The sequence below is a fragment of the Poecilia latipinna genome, unplaced genomic scaffold, assembly GCF_001443285.1.
Source record: "Poecilia latipinna isolate Pla-1442-1.1 unplaced genomic scaffold, P_latipinna-1.0 Scaffold67, whole genome shotgun sequence".
Taxonomy (NCBI): domain Eukaryota; kingdom Metazoa; phylum Chordata; class Actinopteri; order Cyprinodontiformes; family Poeciliidae; genus Poecilia; species Poecilia latipinna.
In genome coordinates, this window is record NW_015112683.1 from 107,859 (window position 1) to 127,384 (window position 19,526).

The 19,526-nt window shown below is 38.8% G+C and overlaps 4 protein-coding genes across 6 annotated transcripts in view; 2 read left to right on the top strand and 2 right to left on the bottom strand.

Moving 5' to 3' along the window:
• agpat5 (1-acylglycerol-3-phosphate O-acyltransferase 5 (lysophosphatidic acid acyltransferase, epsilon)) overlaps positions 1–3,851 on the top strand; it is a 13,624-nt gene extending 9,773 nt beyond the window's left edge. Inside the window, exons 7-8 of the mRNA XM_015060172.1 lie at positions 2,153–2,276; positions 3,437–3,851. Coding sequence (XP_014915658.1) covers positions 2,153–2,276; positions 3,437–3,662 — 350 coding nt within the window. The 3' untranslated portion in view covers positions 3,663–3,851. The remainder of the gene's footprint in view (positions 1–2,152; positions 2,277–3,436) is intronic.
• A 2,071-nt stretch (positions 3,852–5,922) lies between these two features.
• tmem14a (transmembrane protein 14A) lies at positions 5,923–8,404 on the top strand. The gene is made up of 5 exons (XM_015060194.1): positions 5,923–6,035; positions 6,397–6,479; positions 6,676–6,777; positions 7,896–7,983; positions 8,079–8,404. The coding sequence occupies exons 2-5, from the start codon at positions 6,410–6,412 to the stop codon at positions 8,119–8,121; spliced, it is 303 nt and encodes a 100-aa protein (XP_014915680.1). The 5' UTR covers positions 5,923–6,035; positions 6,397–6,409; the 3' UTR covers positions 8,122–8,404.
• A 179-nt stretch (positions 8,405–8,583) lies between these two features.
• gsta.1 (glutathione S-transferase, alpha tandem duplicate 1) lies at positions 8,584–10,669 on the bottom strand. The gene is made up of 6 exons (XM_015060182.1): positions 10,432–10,669; positions 10,295–10,346; positions 9,950–10,082; positions 9,727–9,862; positions 9,527–9,652; positions 8,584–8,909 (listed from the first exon to the last, which is right to left on the bottom strand). Exons 1-6 carry the CDS (start codon positions 10,516–10,518, stop codon positions 8,772–8,774), a joined length of 672 nt encoding a protein of 223 aa, XP_014915668.1. The 5' UTR covers positions 10,519–10,669; the 3' UTR covers positions 8,584–8,771.
• Positions 10,670–11,469: 800 nt separating this feature from the next.
• mak (male germ cell-associated kinase) lies at positions 11,470–19,121 on the bottom strand. 3 transcript variants are annotated; one of them, XM_015060214.1, is made up of 14 exons: positions 18,933–19,121; positions 17,381–17,658; positions 17,169–17,223; positions 15,712–15,833; positions 15,528–15,607; positions 15,295–15,427; positions 15,041–15,212; positions 14,494–14,661; positions 14,051–14,413; positions 13,653–13,852; positions 13,412–13,554; positions 12,484–12,600; positions 12,281–12,388; positions 11,470–12,130 (listed from the first exon to the last, which is right to left on the bottom strand). In XM_015060214.1, exons 2-14 carry the CDS (start codon positions 17,479–17,481, stop codon positions 11,979–11,981), a joined length of 1,914 nt encoding a protein of 637 aa, XP_014915700.1. In that variant the 5' UTR covers positions 17,482–17,658; positions 18,933–19,121; the 3' UTR covers positions 11,470–11,978. The 3 variants fall into 3 exon arrangements, with proteins under 3 accessions (XP_014915700.1, XP_014915693.1, XP_014915709.1); XM_015060207.1 differs by having other exon boundaries at positions 13,653–13,855; XM_015060223.1 differs by lacking the exons at positions 17,381–17,658; positions 18,933–19,121 and adding an exon at positions 16,278–16,312 and having other exon boundaries at positions 13,653–13,855; positions 17,169–17,220.
• Between the last annotated feature and the right edge of the window lie 405 nt (positions 19,122–19,526).

Here is a 19,526-nt window from a genome sequence, read left to right on the forward strand (position 1 = left end):
TTAAAGTTTTTAAATTTAAAATTTGGATAAAAAAATTTTTTTTTTTTTTTTTTTTTTTTTTAATTTTTATTTTTGTTTGTTTGTTGTTTTATTTACAAAATTTATTTTGGGTGAAGCTAAAACTATGCCACTTGAGGAGTTCTAAATAGAAAATATAATTTTTGTACAGTTTTGGCTTTTTTGCTCTTCTGAATATAATGTTCTTCTTTTAGTAAATGGCCTTTTTTGAGTCTTCATACTCTATTAATCAATTGGTAAAGTAGCTGACTATTATTTCAATAATCGATTCATCATTTCAGCCCTGCAGTAGATATGCGAGTTTTTCCTTGGACTGAATGCGTGTGTGTGTGTATTTTTTTTTTTTTTTTTTTTTTTTTTTTTTTTACTACATTTCAATTATTTTACACAAAGCACATGTTTCACGGTTCTTGCTCAGATGATGTTGCTTAGCGAGTAACACAATAGATCAATTGATTTTTGTGCCTTCTCCTGACATCCATTAAAAGCTTGTAACAGGAAATTGTCCACATGTGACTCTAGAGTCACTGTCTTTATGATCCAAAGTCATGATTTGTATTTTTCCCCTTAACTTTTATTACTTTTATAACTCTGGGAGGTGTTTACTACACTTACTACACCAACGCACTTCACATTTATTGGCTGGTGTTAAAAAACCTTAAACGACCCTGTCATTACAGTAGCATCATGTCACGTGGAAAAATCTCACAGAAGTTGACTGGAGTTACCCATCTGTCCTTCATTGTCTCCCACTTATCTGAGATCAGGGAAAACAAGTCCAGAAGGAAAACCCAGACGTCACATAAACTTGCCCTTATCTACAGTCAAAACAGTAGATGTATGTTTAAATCTACTGGAACTGCAACAAACAAGTGTGGTGTAATAAGTCTAAGTTAAGGCCAACACCCATGAGCATGACGGTAAAGAAAGTTTAATAAAGCTCACTGTTGGAGAACTACTGCATAGTCATGACATCTTGGGTCTCCAGGGAACCTTAGTAACCAAATTTAGACTTTTTTCCCCTTATATCTGCTGTAAGTTCTTGAAGCTCAGATTGTAGTGAAAACCTGCTGATTAAAAGTTTTACTTGGGGTTCGGGGACTAAATAATCCTACAGAGAAACTTTATTCTTCCAATTCTGTCAATTAAAAGTTAAACAACATTTAAGTTTGGTTATCATAGTGGAAGAAATAATCTTTTCTTTTTTCAGTTTGTTAAAAATGCATATTACTGAAGAAATCAATAGATTTTTTTTTATTATTATTATTAAAAATGTTCCAATGAAGTACTTGTTGCTTCTACTGATTGACACCTCTGACTTTCTTTCTTAAAGTGTGTAAATGTTATTTAGATTATGAGGTGATGTTTGGCTCTCCAGAGTAGAGCGTTGGTTTCCTTCTTCTGTTCCATGTAGTTGTTGTTTAAGTTGTGGAGATTTGTTTGCTCCAACTCTGCCTTCCCTTGCATTTTGTCGACGTCACGTGTTTTTTAGTTAAATTGTTTGTTGCTCCTCCGGAGCCTCGGTATCTCACTTGAGTTATGGATAATCATTAAGCTGCCGTATGTTGTGTCTGAAGGCCGGTGTAAATCTGAGCAGCTGGTGTTATAGATGCTCTTTCTAACGGTGAAGCAGCGCGTCGCTGTGGTCTTCGATCACGTTTCCTCTTTTGGCCTTCGGCGGCACATTTCCTGATAATATTGCATGTTGTGGAAACAGGAACCTGAGGTTCTCAGGGGGATACACGTGTAGCCTTGAGCCTCAACTCTTAGTTACGCTTTTACGTGTGACCTTCTAGGGCACTCTGACTTTTGTTTCTCCACCGATCGACCGGGCAAGTAATTTGGCTGGAGGCTTCATGTTGAAAATGTCTAAATATTTTGCATTGCAGCATTAAAAATGGACGATAAAGATGAAGCTAATGAACTAATCAAGATGTTTGCTCTTTACATGTTCTCAGCCTTGTTCGCTGCTCTTCCTGTCCTCAGGCTGCAGATTGTTTCAGCTCCGCATCGCAGCAGCTCCACTCCATCACTGTCGCCCCGCGCCGAATTTAAGAGCTCGCTGTACGTGCCTTTTTGCTGAAAGGGACTTCCTGTTTTTGTTTAGCCTCTTTTTATTTTTTATGTTTGACAGAATTCCTATGCAAGGAATGTCCCCGCATCCACATCCACTTCGACCGCGTGGACATCAAGGGAATCCCATTAGAGCCCGAGCTTTTCCGCAGGTGGATGCACAACCGTTTCGAAATGAAGGACAGGTGAGTGTGTGTTGATGTGCAGATCAGTCCTCGTGAAGTATGAGTGATTTATTTATTTTTATTTTATTTTTTGAAGAACCAAACTTTAACTGTATGTGGAAGAGAATTGCTACTTTATTTTAAAAATCTAACTTTAGATCTTTCAAATTCTTCACTTTATAATTAGGTTTTACAGAAATATGTAGCGCTTTTGCCAAACATTTTGTCATTTTACAACAAATCCCCATGTTGTCACCTTCCTAAGATAATGGCCTAAGTCTTTTCAAACAAAAAAAAAATCCACCACTTTCTATTGCTAAAATATAATTTAGACATAAAAAAAAAATCACTTTTGACAAAAAATGATTTGGGTATTTTATAGGGATGGGATATTTTATGTATTGGAACAACACAAAATATGCCATAGTTGTAGTGACGAAACATTGCATATGCAAATAATAATCTGAATAGTATGTTGACCTTAACCTTGCTATTCTATTAATTCAATACATTGTAGAAACAATGTAGACATTGTAGAAAAGCAAACAATTCAGCCAGATTAGGTAGACACAGTCTGTGAACATCAACTTTCTAACAGATTATCAATCATATTTAGGTCTGGACTTTAACTAGGCCACTCTAATACATGACTATGCATTGCAGCTCAGATCTTCGGGACAACTTCCAGTCATTCTGGAAATCAAATCTCAATTCAAGTCTCTTGGATCATGACTGAACTGAAACGCTGTTAAGCTCCTGCTAAATTAAAAGGGAGCATTACCTTTAAAAGCTGATTTCTTATGTCACAAATGGAACCATTACTCTTTTTTTCCCTTACTTGAAACATTTAAATTTTTGTATTAATAAAATAAACTTCCTTTTATAATATTTTTTGAATTAAGCTGAAGATATGTTATTAAAGCTTCCCATGTTGTTGAAAAGAATGGAGTTTATTTCCTAAAAGAAGCAAAGTCAGTCATTTCATTGGATTAAAATAATTGATTTCATTGCCAGCTCAGCAACAAAAAAGCCTGACCTGTGTTTGTGCTGTAACTGCTGGTTCTGCCCAGTTCCTTTCACTTTGCACTTTATTTTCATTCCCTCTTGCTCTTCTCCGACAGCATGAACCCCCCGCCCCCAAGAGACCCTTACGTCTTTCTTTTTCTCTTCTTTCCTGAAAGGATGTTGACAGATTTCTACGAGTCAGAGGATCCGGATAAAAAGGGCAGATTCCCCGGCGAGGGCAGAATCTCTCCGCTGAACCTCTCCAAGTCCCTTCCCTCTGCGCTAATTTTGGGAGGGCTAACACTGCCAATGCTGCTGACGGAGAACGGCAGAAAACTTTACGTGAGAACCTGGGTTTACGGGACGCTGCTGGGCTGGCTCTGGGTGAACATTTCTCCCTAAAAGCTGCAGGGGAGACGACTGCCATGGTGAGACACGGGGAAGACGCGGAGCGAGGTGCTCCTTTTCTTGTATCGCAGAAACGCTCAGTGTGTTTCAGATGCAGAGCCGCACCTTGATGAGATCCAAGAGTGTTCGACTGTCCAGCTGTTGACCGGAGACACTGATAGATACTTGAACCTTTATGTAAAAGAAATATATATATATATAAAACAGATTTATTGCAACATCATACATTTCTCAAAATTTTAATAAAAAAAATATTCTAACATTATTAGATTTTGCCAAATTAGCATTCTTGCATGCAGTTTGTCCATCAATCTTTGGCAATATATACAGATCATGTTATTTTTTAAAAGCCAAGTGAGCTAGTTACCTAAACAACAAAAACAAGTCATAACTTAAGTGCACTGACTAATCAGTACCAGTTGTAATACGTTTAAGCCAAGTCCCATATCTGGAGGAATATGCACTTTTATCACACAAAGTGATGTTTTTACACTGGCAGAACAAAACGGCACACAGCTCCCCCCCGCGCGGGTCCATGAACACGACACCAGCTGCGTTGTTTACCGTACTTAAATACTCACGCTGACGTCCTTTTTTTAAATGTTTCCTCGTGACTGCGAATGTAGCGCTAGATTCACATTTATTCGTGCAAATGTGAAGAAGCTGAGAATGCAATCTGCTGGATTGTTTCCGAGCACAGTTCTTTGTCACGGAGCTCGCATGGAGGAATGTGCGCGGACGATGCAAAATGTGTTCTACCAGTGTAAAATGTTACTCAAACCTTTAAAGTGTCAGTCGTTGCCAAAAGCTGGTGTTTGCCATAACGTCGAATGGAGAGTGTCTCTCTGTGTTTTGTGTGATTTGTTTTTAGCTCAGATTTACAGCTTTAGATTTGCTTCTGTCTTCTTTTCTTTAATTTCAGTATCCAGTTTCATTACATTTATTACACCACCTTACAGTTCTTGTGAAAGTATTTACCTAACAAAATGCTGACAAAGCCATGATACCAGTATATATTGCAGGTGCACTCAAAGCCATTTGTATTATCACATCATTGTATTAAGAAATGCACTTTGTCCATTGTTGTTTACTATAAGAGAAAACCATTGCATTTTCCACTTGTCACTTTATCTGTAAGCAGTCTTGTCCTCCTCTACTGTTAATCTTTTGTTTTCTTCATCTTAGTACAGCAATCGCATCGTTTTTACATGTCGCTCTGATACCTCACTTGAATAATCCTTCCTTAAAAAAAAAATAAATCCTTGTCAGCCATTTTATACTCATTTTTATCCTGACAAGAGCGGACTTGTAACATCGTCAGGAAACTCTGTAGACGGTATTTAAATGCCATCAGATTTTTGGAAACGTGTGCCTTCTCTTTGGTGGGGCCACAGTGGCTCCTCTCCACCAGGTGACTGCACCAGGCCGCTTTGCTGGACTCGACTCTTACAGCAGCTTGTGGTCATGTTGTCTACAGCTCATAGTGGCTTTTTTTGCTCTAAAAATGCTTTGATTTATACTTTTTTGAAGACTATTATTAAACAATGAAACCTTTAATGTGGTTTGAGGTGTGGAACCTTGGGATCAGACGGAAATAAAGATTTTTTTGTTTTCTGGGGAATTAAATTCTATGTGTTACCTTTCTTTTTTTTTAGATAATTTACTGGCAAAATTTTAGGTTATTGTGATATAAAACAAGAAGCCCATGATAAATCATATCAAATCTATTTCCACCATGAATGTTATTCCTTATGATTCGATATCAGCATTCAAAAGATAAAAAAAAAGATGGTACTAGGTCAGAAGGACTGACAAAAAGATGATCACAACACCAATTATTTTAAGTAAGGTAAGGTAATTTTATTTATATAGCACATTTTCAGCAACAAGGCAATTCAAAGTGCTTTACATGAGTTAAAAGGAAATACAAACAAAATAAATCAAAGGTAAGAAAAAAGAGGAAAGAAAACTAATCTAATGTAAAGACCTATGTTTTTGCATAGGAGAATTCATTCAAGGCAAATAAGTTTTGATTGAAAACCATAAGATATCCAGTAGGAAAATGTAATTCTTTTATTTAGTAACAGGTCCAAACATAAATCAAAATCTGAACAAGAATTTAATATTAACATTTTGTACTGAAGTTAGCTCGCTACAGTAAGCGTCTGTAGATCAGAGATGTTTTAAATTGGTGCTGGTTCGGGTAGCAAATAAACTAATTAGTCACATTTCCAATTTTGATGAAGGTCAGCGAACACAACATTAACCAAATCTGCCATGCGCAGTCTGGTAGGTGAGCAGCAACGGCAGGAAGTGTAGGACCACAAATTGAAATCTGTCAGTGCTGATCTTTGATTTGGACGACGGGTAAGAAAGAGTTTCTCAGCCATCTGGGAGCTATTTATTTGCCGTAAGACAAGAATATGTGTCTAAAGAAGTCGCCTTATTAATAGCCTATTTCTTCGTCTTAGCCTCGGTTGTTCTGCAGTAGTTTGCGTATATCACTGAAAGACAAACAGCGACATCTAGCTGTTAATCCTGTGTACTACGTAGATTAGAGATTCCAAATGCTAAGGAAGTTCAACTGATACTCAATGTTCAGAGTTAGCTAAGCCTGTTGCCGGACTGTGTGTGTGTGTGTGTGTGTGTGTGTGTGTGAATTTAATTATTGATTGTTCTACTCCTTTCCTCATGCAAACAATTTAAAAAGTCAACGTTGTGTTTGCAGCTCCGCACTGGCAATGGACTGGATTGGTTTCGGCTATGCTGCAGCCACCATTTTTGGTGGATTTATGGGATATAAGAGAAAAGGTTTAACGTACTAATTTCAATTGTACTAATTTTCAATTAATTTACAATAACTTTTTGAAGACTTGAGATGAATTAATAAGTTACAACACTTAATCTCCTTTTGGGATCAATAAAGTATTTTTGAATTTGAATTTTCATAGGACTCTTTCTCAAAGTTATGTATTTTCTTATCCTCGCTGTCTTTAAATGATTGCAGGTAGTGTGATGTCCCTGATTGCTGGTTTAGTTTTTGGTGGATTATCTGCGTATGGAGCCTATAACGTCTCCAATGACCCAAAAGATATCCTGGTGCTGTTGGGTTAGTATACCTTATATTTCTAATGGCCCTGGTAATGTTAATTGGACCTTATCTTGGCTAAAAAGAAAATCAAGAAAGCCTAATCCACACATGCAAAGAAGTCAGTAAGTTTATTGATTTAAATTGCGTAATGAAGTGAACTGACACAGTTAATGGTTAATGAAAATATGAAGAAGAGAAGCTGCAAAAATGCATTGAAAGCAAAAAAAAACTTGTCGAATCTGTCAAAGCAGTTTTCCCTCCAATCAGCGCTAGTCAATATAAGACAGTTTAGACCTAATTTATGGCCCATTAAAGGACTGCTAATCACCAAAGCCTCACAGAAGAAACATGTTGGGGAAACGACCAAGAGCCCTCTCAAGACCTTTGCAACCTTGTTGCATAATATATTGATGGCTCTGTTTACAGACATTTAGGGCCTGTAAAATCTACAGTGCCTGTTAAAATTATAGCCTTATGACATAAACCTGAGAATATGATAAATAATTAACCTTTTCCCAATTTATGTTCCAAATATCCAATGAAATTGAACTGAAAATTGAAAGTTGAAAGAAAATTTAAAGGGGAAAAACTATACTAATCTGATTTCTCCCTAATAGAAAAATGTTTTTCAACCAAACTGTACAGCATTTACAGTATGTCACTTAGAAAATGTTTTGAAATTAAGTAAAAGTAATTTTTAAAAAAAACATTCTAATAACCTATAACAATAATCATTTTATCAGGGCTGTGTGTGTCTGCTGAGAGCCACCAACTGCTTCATGAAAGATTTATGACATTCAATGAAAATAATCAAAAGATTTGTTCAAGGGACAGTGAACAGTTTGAATGGAAAGATGAGTCAAAATCATACCTGAGTAAATTCATGTGGCTAGTTTCTCCACAAAGGCGACACATAGATACTGCCATTTCTACAAAACCCCCCGAATACATTTCAGCAAAATGTGTTTAATATTTATGTGTGGAACTTGTAAAGATTTGGTCAGAATTCCATGAGGATGAGTTCCTCTTTAGGAATACATTTACTGACAAAAGTAATGTGTTAAGTACGTGTTTTTCCTGCTTCGACTCCGGGGCTTTCTTTCATTTCACAAACTTGATCTCGGTCTGTGTTTCAGCCTCCTCTGGGTTGCTGGCAGTCATCATGGGAATGAGATACAAGAAATCAGGGAAATTAATGCCGGCGGGGATTATGTCGGGGCTAAGGTCAGTCAGAATTGCTTATCTTGCAGAAAAGCTGATTTTGCAATGAACTGTTGAAACAAATCTGCTGATTGCCTGTTTTGTTCTCTCTTTTTCAGCTTGCTGATGGTGTTTCGCCTGTTGCTGCTGACCATAATGTAACCGACCAAACTGTATTGACCAGACTCAGACGACTCTTGACTTTCCACAAGCAAGTCTTCACAAAAGGAAGCTATTCCACCAAGTCTGTATTTTTATGAGAGTTTTTAAAAGGAATTTATTCATGACCTGTATGTGAGGCCGTGTGATTGTAAGCACAATTATGCTAATGAACTCTAATTTACTTATTGTTGTGGCAAATACTTCTAAACACTGCATTTGTTTTTTTTTGTTGTATTTCATACCCGTTAATAAAATAAAAATAAAGATCAGAAATGTTAAATAATTGAAACTGTAACTTTTAATTCTAACATGTCTGCAATTGTGAAACGGTAAATAAGGATCTATGTCTAAAATATTTGTAGAATCAAAAACTGAAGAAATTTGACTTGTACAGTGCATATTTTTTATATATAATTTTCTAAAAGCCTGTGTTTAAAAACAAAAACACAACAGCCTCTGAGATGTTATCTCAAAACTTCTCCATTTATTTAGTTTTACACCTTCTTGAAAAGGTTCCACCAATCAACTCCTGTTAATAAGATTAGTTTTTCAGTTCGGTGTTATCAACACAACTACACCAGAGATGTTCACATGATTAGGTTTATTAGTGCTTTCTTGATTAATGAACCAGATTTTGTTAGAAGAGATTATTATGGAAAGGGTCCTGTGATGTTGAACACTTCCTTGACTGTCTTGACATAATCTTCATCTGGCTGCGGCTTCCTCTTGCTGCCCGGCTGCAGAAACCTGCTGATGGCTGGGATTCGAATCATTCTGCCCTGGAAGGACTGGACAGAAAAATGCAAAAGAAAAAAAAAAAACTTTTAAATTCAACACAGTTTAAGTAGTGAGGGCTTATAACTGTGGAGGAAAACAGGAAAGAAATGTTTGAGGCATTGTACTTTGCAGAAGAGTTCACATCGCTTGAACTTTTGCACATTTTGTAACATTCCAACCAGAAACAATGTGTTTTATGAGATAAAATGGTGAATTGCTGTGATGCGAGAGGAACGGTTTCCAAACACAAATCTGAAAATTGCGTCTGCAAATGGAAAGAGATTGGCTCAACTCATCAGCTTTTTGGCCTACATGTCAATTCCTACATACAGATGAAGACTAACTATTAAACAAGCCATTAAGCATATAATTTCAATATTTAAATGACACTGGAAATTTGTGTCAACTCCTAAAAAATGTCTCCAACCAATCTGACTGAACTCGAACTATTGAATGGGAAAAACGGGTCAGAATTTACATAAATAAAGATGGTGAGAGACATAGCCAGAAATACTTGTGGCTATGATAGCGGCAAAAGAATGTTTCTACACATTACTGACTTAATAATGAAAAAAGGTAGTAAAGGAAGTATGAACACTTTTGCAAGACTTTGTAGGTCCAGACTTACCTTGATGTTGGGAAATTCCTTGAGGATATCAGGAAATTTCTCCTCCAGCATCAAAGTACATTCAACCAGGAGCACATCTGCAAGGCTTAGTTTTCCTCCCACCAGGTACACGGGTCCAGTAAGTGCCTGAAAAGTTATTGACTTAATTACCCTAATTATGAATGATTAACATTTGTAAGAAGTGAGTTATTACAGCATACCTTTTCAAATACTGGCAGGTAGCGCTCTTTTGCTTTGCTCTGGATATTGTCAAGTTTGGGTTTGGTGTCTGTGACGAAGGGGAGGACCATGATCATTTCCATGTGATCGATCAGTCCCTCTGCATACATGTTGATCCTAATGGGGAAGTTTAAATGTGTCGAAAGATTAAAACATGACAAAATAAACAGATTTAGATTAGCATGTGGTAGAGCTGGATCATACATGGCACGTTCTTTGATGTCTTTTCCGTAGAGATTGTATTTCTCTGCGATGTAGTGCAGGATTGCTTTTGTCTGCACAAGTTTAAGGCCATCAATCTCCACCAGAGGAACCTGTTGAAACATGAGTGACCCCTCTGCAGAGAAAACAAAGCACCAGGTCACCACTCCCAGCAATAAAAAAACATAAAAAGACATACAATGTTCTCAGCCCTTCTTTTTTTTTTCTTTTCAACACAGTGTTTCCGCATACAATGCAACACATGCGGGTGAAAGATGAACAGTTAAGATAAAAAATATATAAATTTTGCGCAGGTCATATAGAGTCCATCATTATTGTTTAACCCACCATTCAGGAGTTTTAAGTACTGCTCTCTGTCGGTCAGATAATACTCGTCAAACTGTAAACACAAAGCAGTATAATGAGACATTTCATGACAGTATCAAATACACCTTAGATGACTTTATATAACTGCCTTAACAAACCTCCGCTTCTGCAACTGTAAGAAGCCAGCGGATTGACTCCATTTTCCCCCTTCCATTGAAATAGTGCAGAATAACTTTTCCAGACATGACAGCGGAGTTTTGAATCTAGAAGTAAGTGAACGTAGAACAAAAATAAAAGACAGAAGTGCAAAAACTTCTTTTTGACGAAAAAAAGCTGGACAGAGCACAGTTCAAAGCTGCGAACTGGGAAGAAGAAACTAGTTTGGTTCAAAATATAAAGACGCAACAAAAAAAATGGAGGCGTGTACAACTCCTAAAGCCTGTGATTGGTAGAAGTGATCCAATAGCAACATGGTAAATTTACACATTATCGCAAAGCATCATGGATAAATGTCTAGTTGCCTTCTTTTAGTCATTATTTACACATAAAGAAATATAAGGATCATGTCTAGTATGATTATTTACGTGACGTTACGTAAATTACAGTTAATACAACTACAATTTCCAGTTAAGTACCGTTATTTATTTAGTAGTTTTTCCTCCGTCTATATACAGGTTTCGGTGCTACGTCTCTTCTTGGATGTGAGGGCGATCTGGCTGCGACATCTGTCACCCCATTGATCGCTAGGGTTGATTCGGCTGATCTGGCTGGCTAGGCGGGTGTCCCCTTCCTCCCTCACTGCTCCGTATGTGTCCCTCCCGAAGCTCTGCGCTCGGTGGCAGCGGACGACGTCCCCCCGCGGCGGACAACCATCCTTCGGTGTACCAGTAGCTGCGCTCCCCTGCTAGAACCTCCAAACAAGCTCAAGGCCAAAAGGAGAAACGTAGGGAAGTCAAGCTCCAAGCTTCAGACACATCCAAATGCGGCGCTGCACGTGGCAGTTTGCCTTACCTTTTAATGTAGTTTTGTATGTTGTATTCAGTGACGCAGCACCCTTACAGACCCAGATTAACTCCTAATCCAGCAGCCTGGGCTCATCCATTAAAAAAAATGAAACACTTCTAAAGTGCTATGATCAAGTGTGAAAATGGGGACACACAAAATGTTGTTTATACTTAATAACTTGAGACTTAAAGTTTGGGTTCAACATCATTTTACTGAAACAGATTTATGCAACATGGCAATTTATCAACACTAAAATTACAACATCCTTTTACTGAAAACATGAACACAAAACAATAGTTGACTGGCAAGGCAACTGTCATTGAACAAAATGCAAAAAGTAAAAAAACAACAATTAATTAGCCCAAAAGAAATCACAGTGAAGGTTTCATACCATTGTAATATGCATATTATATGTTTACATGTCAGCATTCAGGGAAGCAAAACTGAGGCATAACCTTTGCAGCACAACAGCAGCTATAATACAGACAGTAAGACAGAGGTTGCACTCACATTTTTGGCTCTTTGCATTTCGTCATACTTTAAATAGTTTACAACTCAAAAGCATTCACTGTACACCTATGAAACAAAAATTATTGCTGTGTAAAGTTTATATTTACACGCTTGGGTTATAAAACAACTAGGCCTACTCTTTGGAAGCGAAAGAGTTATTGAAGCTCATTTTTGAGCTCCACGGAGGCCACTAGCGGTGTCCGTATTTGGCAGACCAGTCTGTTCGGCCGTGAATGCTTTGTAGCGGCGGGCGAGGATGCAGACTGGACGTGCTTTTGTTGGCTGTGGGCGCGTTGGTGGAGGGGTTCATCTGACTCCGACCAGACCGCCATGTTGCATAATCTATAACGACAGAAAATAAGAAAGATTCATATCAAGTAGATGCATGCTTTCAGCTTTCACCAGGTTGCTCCATCACCTTAAATTTTGGTAATACACATGAGAGTTTCTAGCTGTAATGTAACAAACAGATATTAGAGAGAGAAAGCTCACTTGACGCTGTTGCTTCCACTGATGTACCCTGCCTTCCTCTGTGGCCAGCAGAGCCACCGTCTTTTTTGTAAAATGATGGGATGTATCCACCAGGGATTGTATTTGTACCTGAAGATGAAAGACAAGAAGACACAAATTTATTTGCAAGCAGTTCGAGGCAACAAACTGGCAAAAGTTGCGAAAGAAAAAGGGGGGGTGATCACCATGCGCTCCTCTGCTCGGCAGCGTTCCTCCAAAAGGTATACTACTGCCGCCCCAAAAATGGCTTCCAGTGAAGTCCTTACTGGCATCTATGGCCACGTTCTTCTTTGTACTTATGCCTGAGGGAAAAACGGTTATGGATCACTGCAAACACATAAATTTTGTGATGAACATGAGCAGGCAGGCAGTGAGTTTTATCCACCAAAAACGCTGCTCACACCCCCCATCCTTTAATCTCTGCAGCTCCAGCTAGTTCTCTAGAACAGAGCATGCCATGCTGCATGAATGCTAAGGCTAGTTAGCACGACCACAGATGATGGCGCATAAACAGTGTTTCTGTAATACTATGTTGTTTCTCCACCATTAGCACATTGAGCAGTGCACACACAAAGATGCTTGTCAGCCAGCGCTAGCACCTTCCTCCTGGCTCTAATTGGTTGTTTTTGAATAATAACTTTATTCGCTAATTACTTACCAGCTCTGGTAGTGCGTATCTGCATCTACAGGCTACTTAACTTTATTGCCTTCAACCTGAGTGAACATCATACCAGGTGTTGTTAGCATCTGAAATCCTCAATTTTATGCTGAGCCTTGTTGAATTGACAAAACCCGATAGGTTAGAACACTGTTTCAACTTTACTTCACCAAGAAAACTATTACGCTCTTTAGGGAAGAGATGTTTTATCCATCTCAGGGCTGATTACTACACTACATAAAAGCATAATAACATCCTAATTCCTCAACCAGAACTGCAATAACTACAGCTTAAAAGCTTCCAAATCCAATTTATAACTTTATATGAGAAATGTAACCTTATTTAAGATTTCTTCAGGTCTAACATTCTGATAATTACATATAAGATCTTTTCAAAAGCAGCTACTACATCAGGTTCCAATCACACCAGCAGGTATTTAAAAATCCTTTTATTACCAGGTAAATATCTAGACTGTCTCAGGTAGTGCTGCTTGGCTGAGGCGGTTCTCGACGGCTCCTGATAGGCTGCGGTCTTGTTCAGGTTCAAAGGTGTGTCTTCTTTTCCACTGGGTCGACTGTAATCCAGAACATTTCCGTACCTGTAAAAGGGAAAAGTCGAGAGCTGCTTGTATCTAAACACGCTTTGTTTTCTACATGTGAGGGAGCTGGTGAGTAAATCACTTGACTGCATCTTCACCTGCTCAGAGCGTCCTCTCCCTGCCTCCGCTTCTCTGAGGAAAAGTTATTTTTCCCCAGAATGCTCAAAGAGGACAGATCTCTGTCTTCATAGTTGTCCCAGTTGTCACTCTTGAGGTGTCCCGTGCCGTGTCCCCATCGCCGCCGCCCTCCTCCCTTTGGCTTCACCTGATAGTTGAGAAGGTTTGCGCTGCCTGTCTCCTGCTAAAAGATAAACACATGTATGAGCTTTTCTAGCTCTTGCTGGGACATGAGTACTTTTGTCCAGGAAATGTTCTTCAGGTGATAGAAGGCCGGCTTTGTAACTGTCTTGATGTGGCTCTGAAGGGTCAGGTCAGAGTCCATCACCACACCCAGATTTCAGGCCTGCTATGGTTAAAATCTGACCCGACAACTCACCTTGCTCTGCAGACTCTTGTCAACGATGTAAGGAAGGTGACTCTGCGGCATGACTTCCGTCTGCTCCGGCTTCGGGATGTGCTTGGGCCCCGTGTGTCGCTGGTAAGACGCCGCCTGGGCAGCTGCGGATGCAGGGGGCGGCGCAACCTGCTGGAGAGGCCTGGAGGGCGTGCAGTGCTGGTTAGAAGGTGGAGGCTGGGTGGGGGGCATGGGCTTCAGCAGTAGGAGAGGCTGCTGCTGCTGCTGTTGCTGCTGCAGAGGAGGCTGCAGCTGCACTCGACCCGGCTGAGGTCTGTCCTGCTCCAGGATCTGCTGAGGGGTGCCAAGAGCTTGGCCCACGTGGAAATACGAGTACCTGAGAGCCTGAAGGGGGTTTCAACCAACAGTTAACTTTTGTTCAGATCGTTTGGCTGCAAGAATGGAAGATGACGGGCGGACGGTACCTGAGCAGAGGCCGGCCTGTTCTTGGGGTCCCACTGAAGCAGGTCCGTCATGAGACGGATGGCGTCTGGACTGGCGTTGGGGACGAGCGTCTTCAGGTTGCTGGGAACGCACTGAGGCCAACGGAAGTTCATGGCGCTCGCCAGCTGGTATCCCTCGGGCCAATCAGTCTGTAGGGAGAAGCCACAGTACATCTGGATATTATAGACTTCCACTGCAGCTGGGTTCATTACAGAAAATAATAACTCTCTGGTCATGGTTCTATGAATACGAGAGGAGTTAAAAAAGTCTTTCTTCCCAACTCCATTATAAAAAACTATGAGGACAAAACAATGTTGATCCAAACTTAGAGGAGCAACAAATGTTTTTAAAAACATTTACTTTAGCAACAGGAAGCTTGTTGCTGATTATAAAACACTATTTGACCTCATCAGAAAAAACTTAGGAAAAAATACTACCGTTATTGGTAATGAATATGAAGTTTTTTCTTTTGTTTCTATTGATTTTTGATCTAAATCAAATGTTTCTGTTCCCTTCACCAATTATTACCTTCTTTGGTGTACCCAGGACTTGGCAGATCTTGAATATGGTGTCCACTTCACTGGATCCTGGGAACAGAGGCCTGAGTGTGTAAAGCTCAGCCATGATGCAGCCCACCGCCCACTGGTCTATGGGTGAATTGTATGATGTGGACCTGAGGAGCACCTCTGGAGCTCGGTACCTGGTTAAAAACGCCATGGCAACTAAAACCCTGAAATCCTACTCATTTGCATTAATTAAACACGCACAGCATTTAATCTCACCATCGAGTCGAGACGTAGTCCGTGTAGGGCGGTCGAGATCTGATCTCACGGGCGAGCCCGAAGTCGGCGATTTTCACCAGCTCTGGGCCCATACACAGGAGATTTTCTGGTTTCATGTCCCTGTGGAAAAACCCTGACAGACACCGAGTGCAAAACTCATCAAGACTAAAACAACAAGTGTGTTAAGTCCTGCTTAACATTAAGCTCTGGTTGTAAAAAAAAAAAAAACATACCATGCTTATGAATGAATGCAAGTCCCTGCAGGATCTGAAACATTATGTTCCTAACGGCCGATTCAGGGAACAAACGTGTCCTGCAGCAATGCGCAAAAGTCAAAAAATTGTTAGGAAACATTAAAATTTACAAAAACACTTTCAATATTTGGACATTTTTAAAGAAAGAAACAAAAATACTGACCGGTCTTTCATCAGCTGATACAAATTCTCCTTCATGTACTCAAAAATGAAGTACAAGTGATCATTTTCCCGGATTACCTCCTTGAGTTTGATGACATTAGCATGGTTTAGTTTCTTTAGGGACTGAAAGAGTAAAACAATACATAATGCAATGTAAAAAAAAATAAAATAAAATATGTACATGAAACTAAATAAATCTCATCATGCTGGACAATGCAAACAGCTTTATTGCAGCACATTGAGAAGCACGACCTGCGGCTTCTGGATAAAATAAGAGCAGATTAAGAGCGCTGTGTGATTTAGGGGGTTATTGCTGCCGAAGGAGGATTTTTGCTTAAAATTCAAAAAAGGAAAATCATACATAAAACAACTTGAAAGCAGGGTGAATGCACTGGGTTCATGTATTGAACATGCTACTTTTTAGGAGGGAGGGGAAAGTGAAAAGGAGTCTAACAGTGGCATGCTACGGCTAGTCTACATAGCATTATTTTCTTGACTTTGCTGTTGGCTTGCTGTGCTACGGGCGGGCCAGCGGTTTTTGTGAATTTAAGAGCTCGCTGGAATCACCTGCTGCTCTGAGAGCTGGGGTGAAGAAATTTGGACTCTGACATTTTGAACTGGCGTGGGAACAAAACAAGAGAAAGGTTTGGGTTACTTGACAGCTGAGTTACTAACAACATCAGAGTATAACACGTAAATCGTCAACATGTGGTGTTCATCTTAAAAGGACAACTGAAATACTGAAAACCCAATCAAAATACAGTGAGAATGTGAGTACGACTCTGTATTCTTTAGATCTGCATTTCTGAGATTTGCAATGTATTTCATTGATCATGTTTATTTTGCAGTTGTGTCTTTTTAGGAATATTTTATTGTTTATGAAAACAAATATCTCAAAGTTCTGCCCACTCAGTTTTACTCTAAGGGGACTGTCCAATTAAGCAAACAGGGACGTTTCACCTCTAATCCAAACGGATTCTGAACATAGTTGGAAGTAACATGCATATGCTTTCAGAAAGAAGTGATGCAAAACTTGAAAAACATATTTAACCTAATTTAACCCAGAGCTGACATAAATATTGTTTTAAGTTAATAATTCCTTAAAATTGATGAAAATTACTAGTTCCGATAGCACAATATTTCCCTTATAATCTGCCATTATAAGTTTTATAAGAAGACAACTTATGTCTTGTTATAAGTTAAATAATCTGCCAGTAGAACCAGTACTTTCTTTAAATTTATGTTGTTAAGGAATATTTTTTGGGATGTCCAAAAAAAAAAAAAAAAATCATTAACATAAAGAAATACCACTTAGCACAAATTAGGTCAATAATTGTTAATTATTCATTTAAATCCCACACATTTTTTTCTGGTTTGTAATTATGTAAAAACATTTTTATATGACAAATGTCTGCTTTGGTATTGAAAAACTGTAAAATATGTCCAATATAAACTTACCTTGACTTCTCTAAGGTTCATGCATTCCTCCCAGGAGTAAAACTTTCGTTTCATCCTGAAAAACAAATGTTTCTGTTTAATTAGTTTGAGCTCAACACCAAAATCATTTGTATTAATTAAGTACAATGATATACCACAACACAAAAGTAGAAAATCTGTAACAAGTAAAAAAAACTTTTTTTTTTTAAATCCCATAATCTCTACATTCTCACTTCTTTATGGCAACAAGTTCCCCTGACTCCAGACTGCGACCCAGGATGACAGAGCCATAGGTGCCATCTCCAAGCTGTCTAAGGGTGGTGTATCTATTCATTGTGCTTGTACTTCCATGTTATCCTTTGGAGGGAGCGTAGTGCAGATACTAATTAGGAGGAAAAGCAGTTGTGTTTGCCTTCTACTGCTGAATGCAACCAGATTTTTCTGTGGCAACAGCAGAAGACGTTCGGCTGAGCTGGAGGACTCATGATGTCAGAAATTTGTTTCCTCTGAGCTGAAAAGCAAAGAAAAAAAGTGAAGCATTCAGCACTATGAGTTTATGTTTTGCAAGAAATGTGACTGAGGAATGTTACAGGTACAAAACACATATTCACCAATCAATCAATCAATCAATCAAATTTTATTTGTATAGCATATTTCAGCAGCAAGGCATTTCAAAGTGCTTTACATAATTAAAATAAAAACAGCATGTGACATTGAATAAACAGTGAGAAAGAGATTTTGAAAAAGATTGAAAAAGATAAAAACATTAAAACCCGCACCCCTATTAGGACTTTAGTTAAGTGTCGTTTAACTGGGACTCTAACCCTCTGGGACTTGCAGTAATCAATGTGCTGATTACTGCACATCAGCAGGATCTAGTTTCTCTAGATCCTGCTGAGACATTAGTCCTCTAATCCTGGAGATGTTCTTCAGGTGATAGAAGGCCGACTTTGTGACTGTCTTAATGTGGCTCTGAAGGTTCAGGTCAGAGTCCATCACTACTCCCAGGTTTCGGGAGTAGTGATGGATTACTCCAACTTAAAAGCAATTCTGTAACTTTTTAAGAAGTTACAGAATTGAAATAACACAATATTTCAAATGGAGTTTCTTGATTGTCTCAGGTGCAGACAGTGCTTTGCAAAAGTATTTTTTCTCTTTGATCTTTTACATTGAAACCACTGATTTTATGTGACAGACCAACATATTGTAGCATAAATGTAAAGAAGAAGGAAGAAATCAAAAATAAATGAAAGGTGCAATTTTTGGCAATTTTGCTTCAATTATTGCAAAAATATTTTAAACTCAGGTGGACTGAGTGGAGAATGTCTGTCAACAACATCTTCCAAGTATTGCCACTGACTGGATTAAGGACTGGACTTTGACTGGGCCATTCTAAAGCATAAATATCGTTTGATCTAAATCACTAAACCCCAAGTTCTCTTCCAGTCCTGCCTTGTACTTAGCTCCATGCATCTTCCAATCAAGATGACAATGTAATGCATTTGTAGCAACTCAGTTGACACTCTGCTGCTTCTGCTAACCTGGGAAGCACCGTTAACTTCAAGCTAACCGAGCTTGCTAACACAACCTATTCCTGACGTTTTAGGTTAAAAATTAAAAGGTTAATCGCGGCAAACATGTTAAATAATCGGTAATAGTGCTGTTTGTGTCGGTGGTGATCGAACAACGGGCCAACCCTGCAGAGAAAACTGAGGAGGAGAGAAGAGGGAGGTCCTCCTAACTGACTCAAAATAACATGTCATGATGAGACCAAGTAATACTCACCCTTCCCGTGTCGAAGCGATAACAACACATAGCCAAGACAATGCAGTTAATGTTTAACTTATCGCTAATGTCAGCAGTTTTTTAACAAGTTGCACTGTTATACGACAACCGCAACCAGCCAGCCGTGCACTCAGCGAGAATTAACTCTCAGCAAGGCCATTTCGTCAGCGCTCGCCATAATCTCGCGTTGTTACAGTAATTTTGTTTCCTGACAACAAATCACAGCCTCTCCGCAGGCTTCAGGCAGGCGGAAAACATCCGAGATTTAGTTGACCCTGAACAACGAAAACATGCCAAATAAATGTCTGAATATTTAATGCTAATAGTTATAAATATACGCGCATTACTAAAATAATCACATTCAACTGCTAATATATGAATACGGAAGGAGAATATTCCTTCCATAGTCAAGGATATGTAAAATTTGTCACTGCAAAGGCGGATGGGAGATGCTGATGTTGCTCTTGATTCATTGGTTTCTTACATGGATCAGAAAAGCAGTTCTCTTGAAAGAAATTAGAACTCATGTGGCACGAAAAACTAGATATGAATATTGATCTAATGTTGCAGTATCAAAGGTCCATACATATCTTG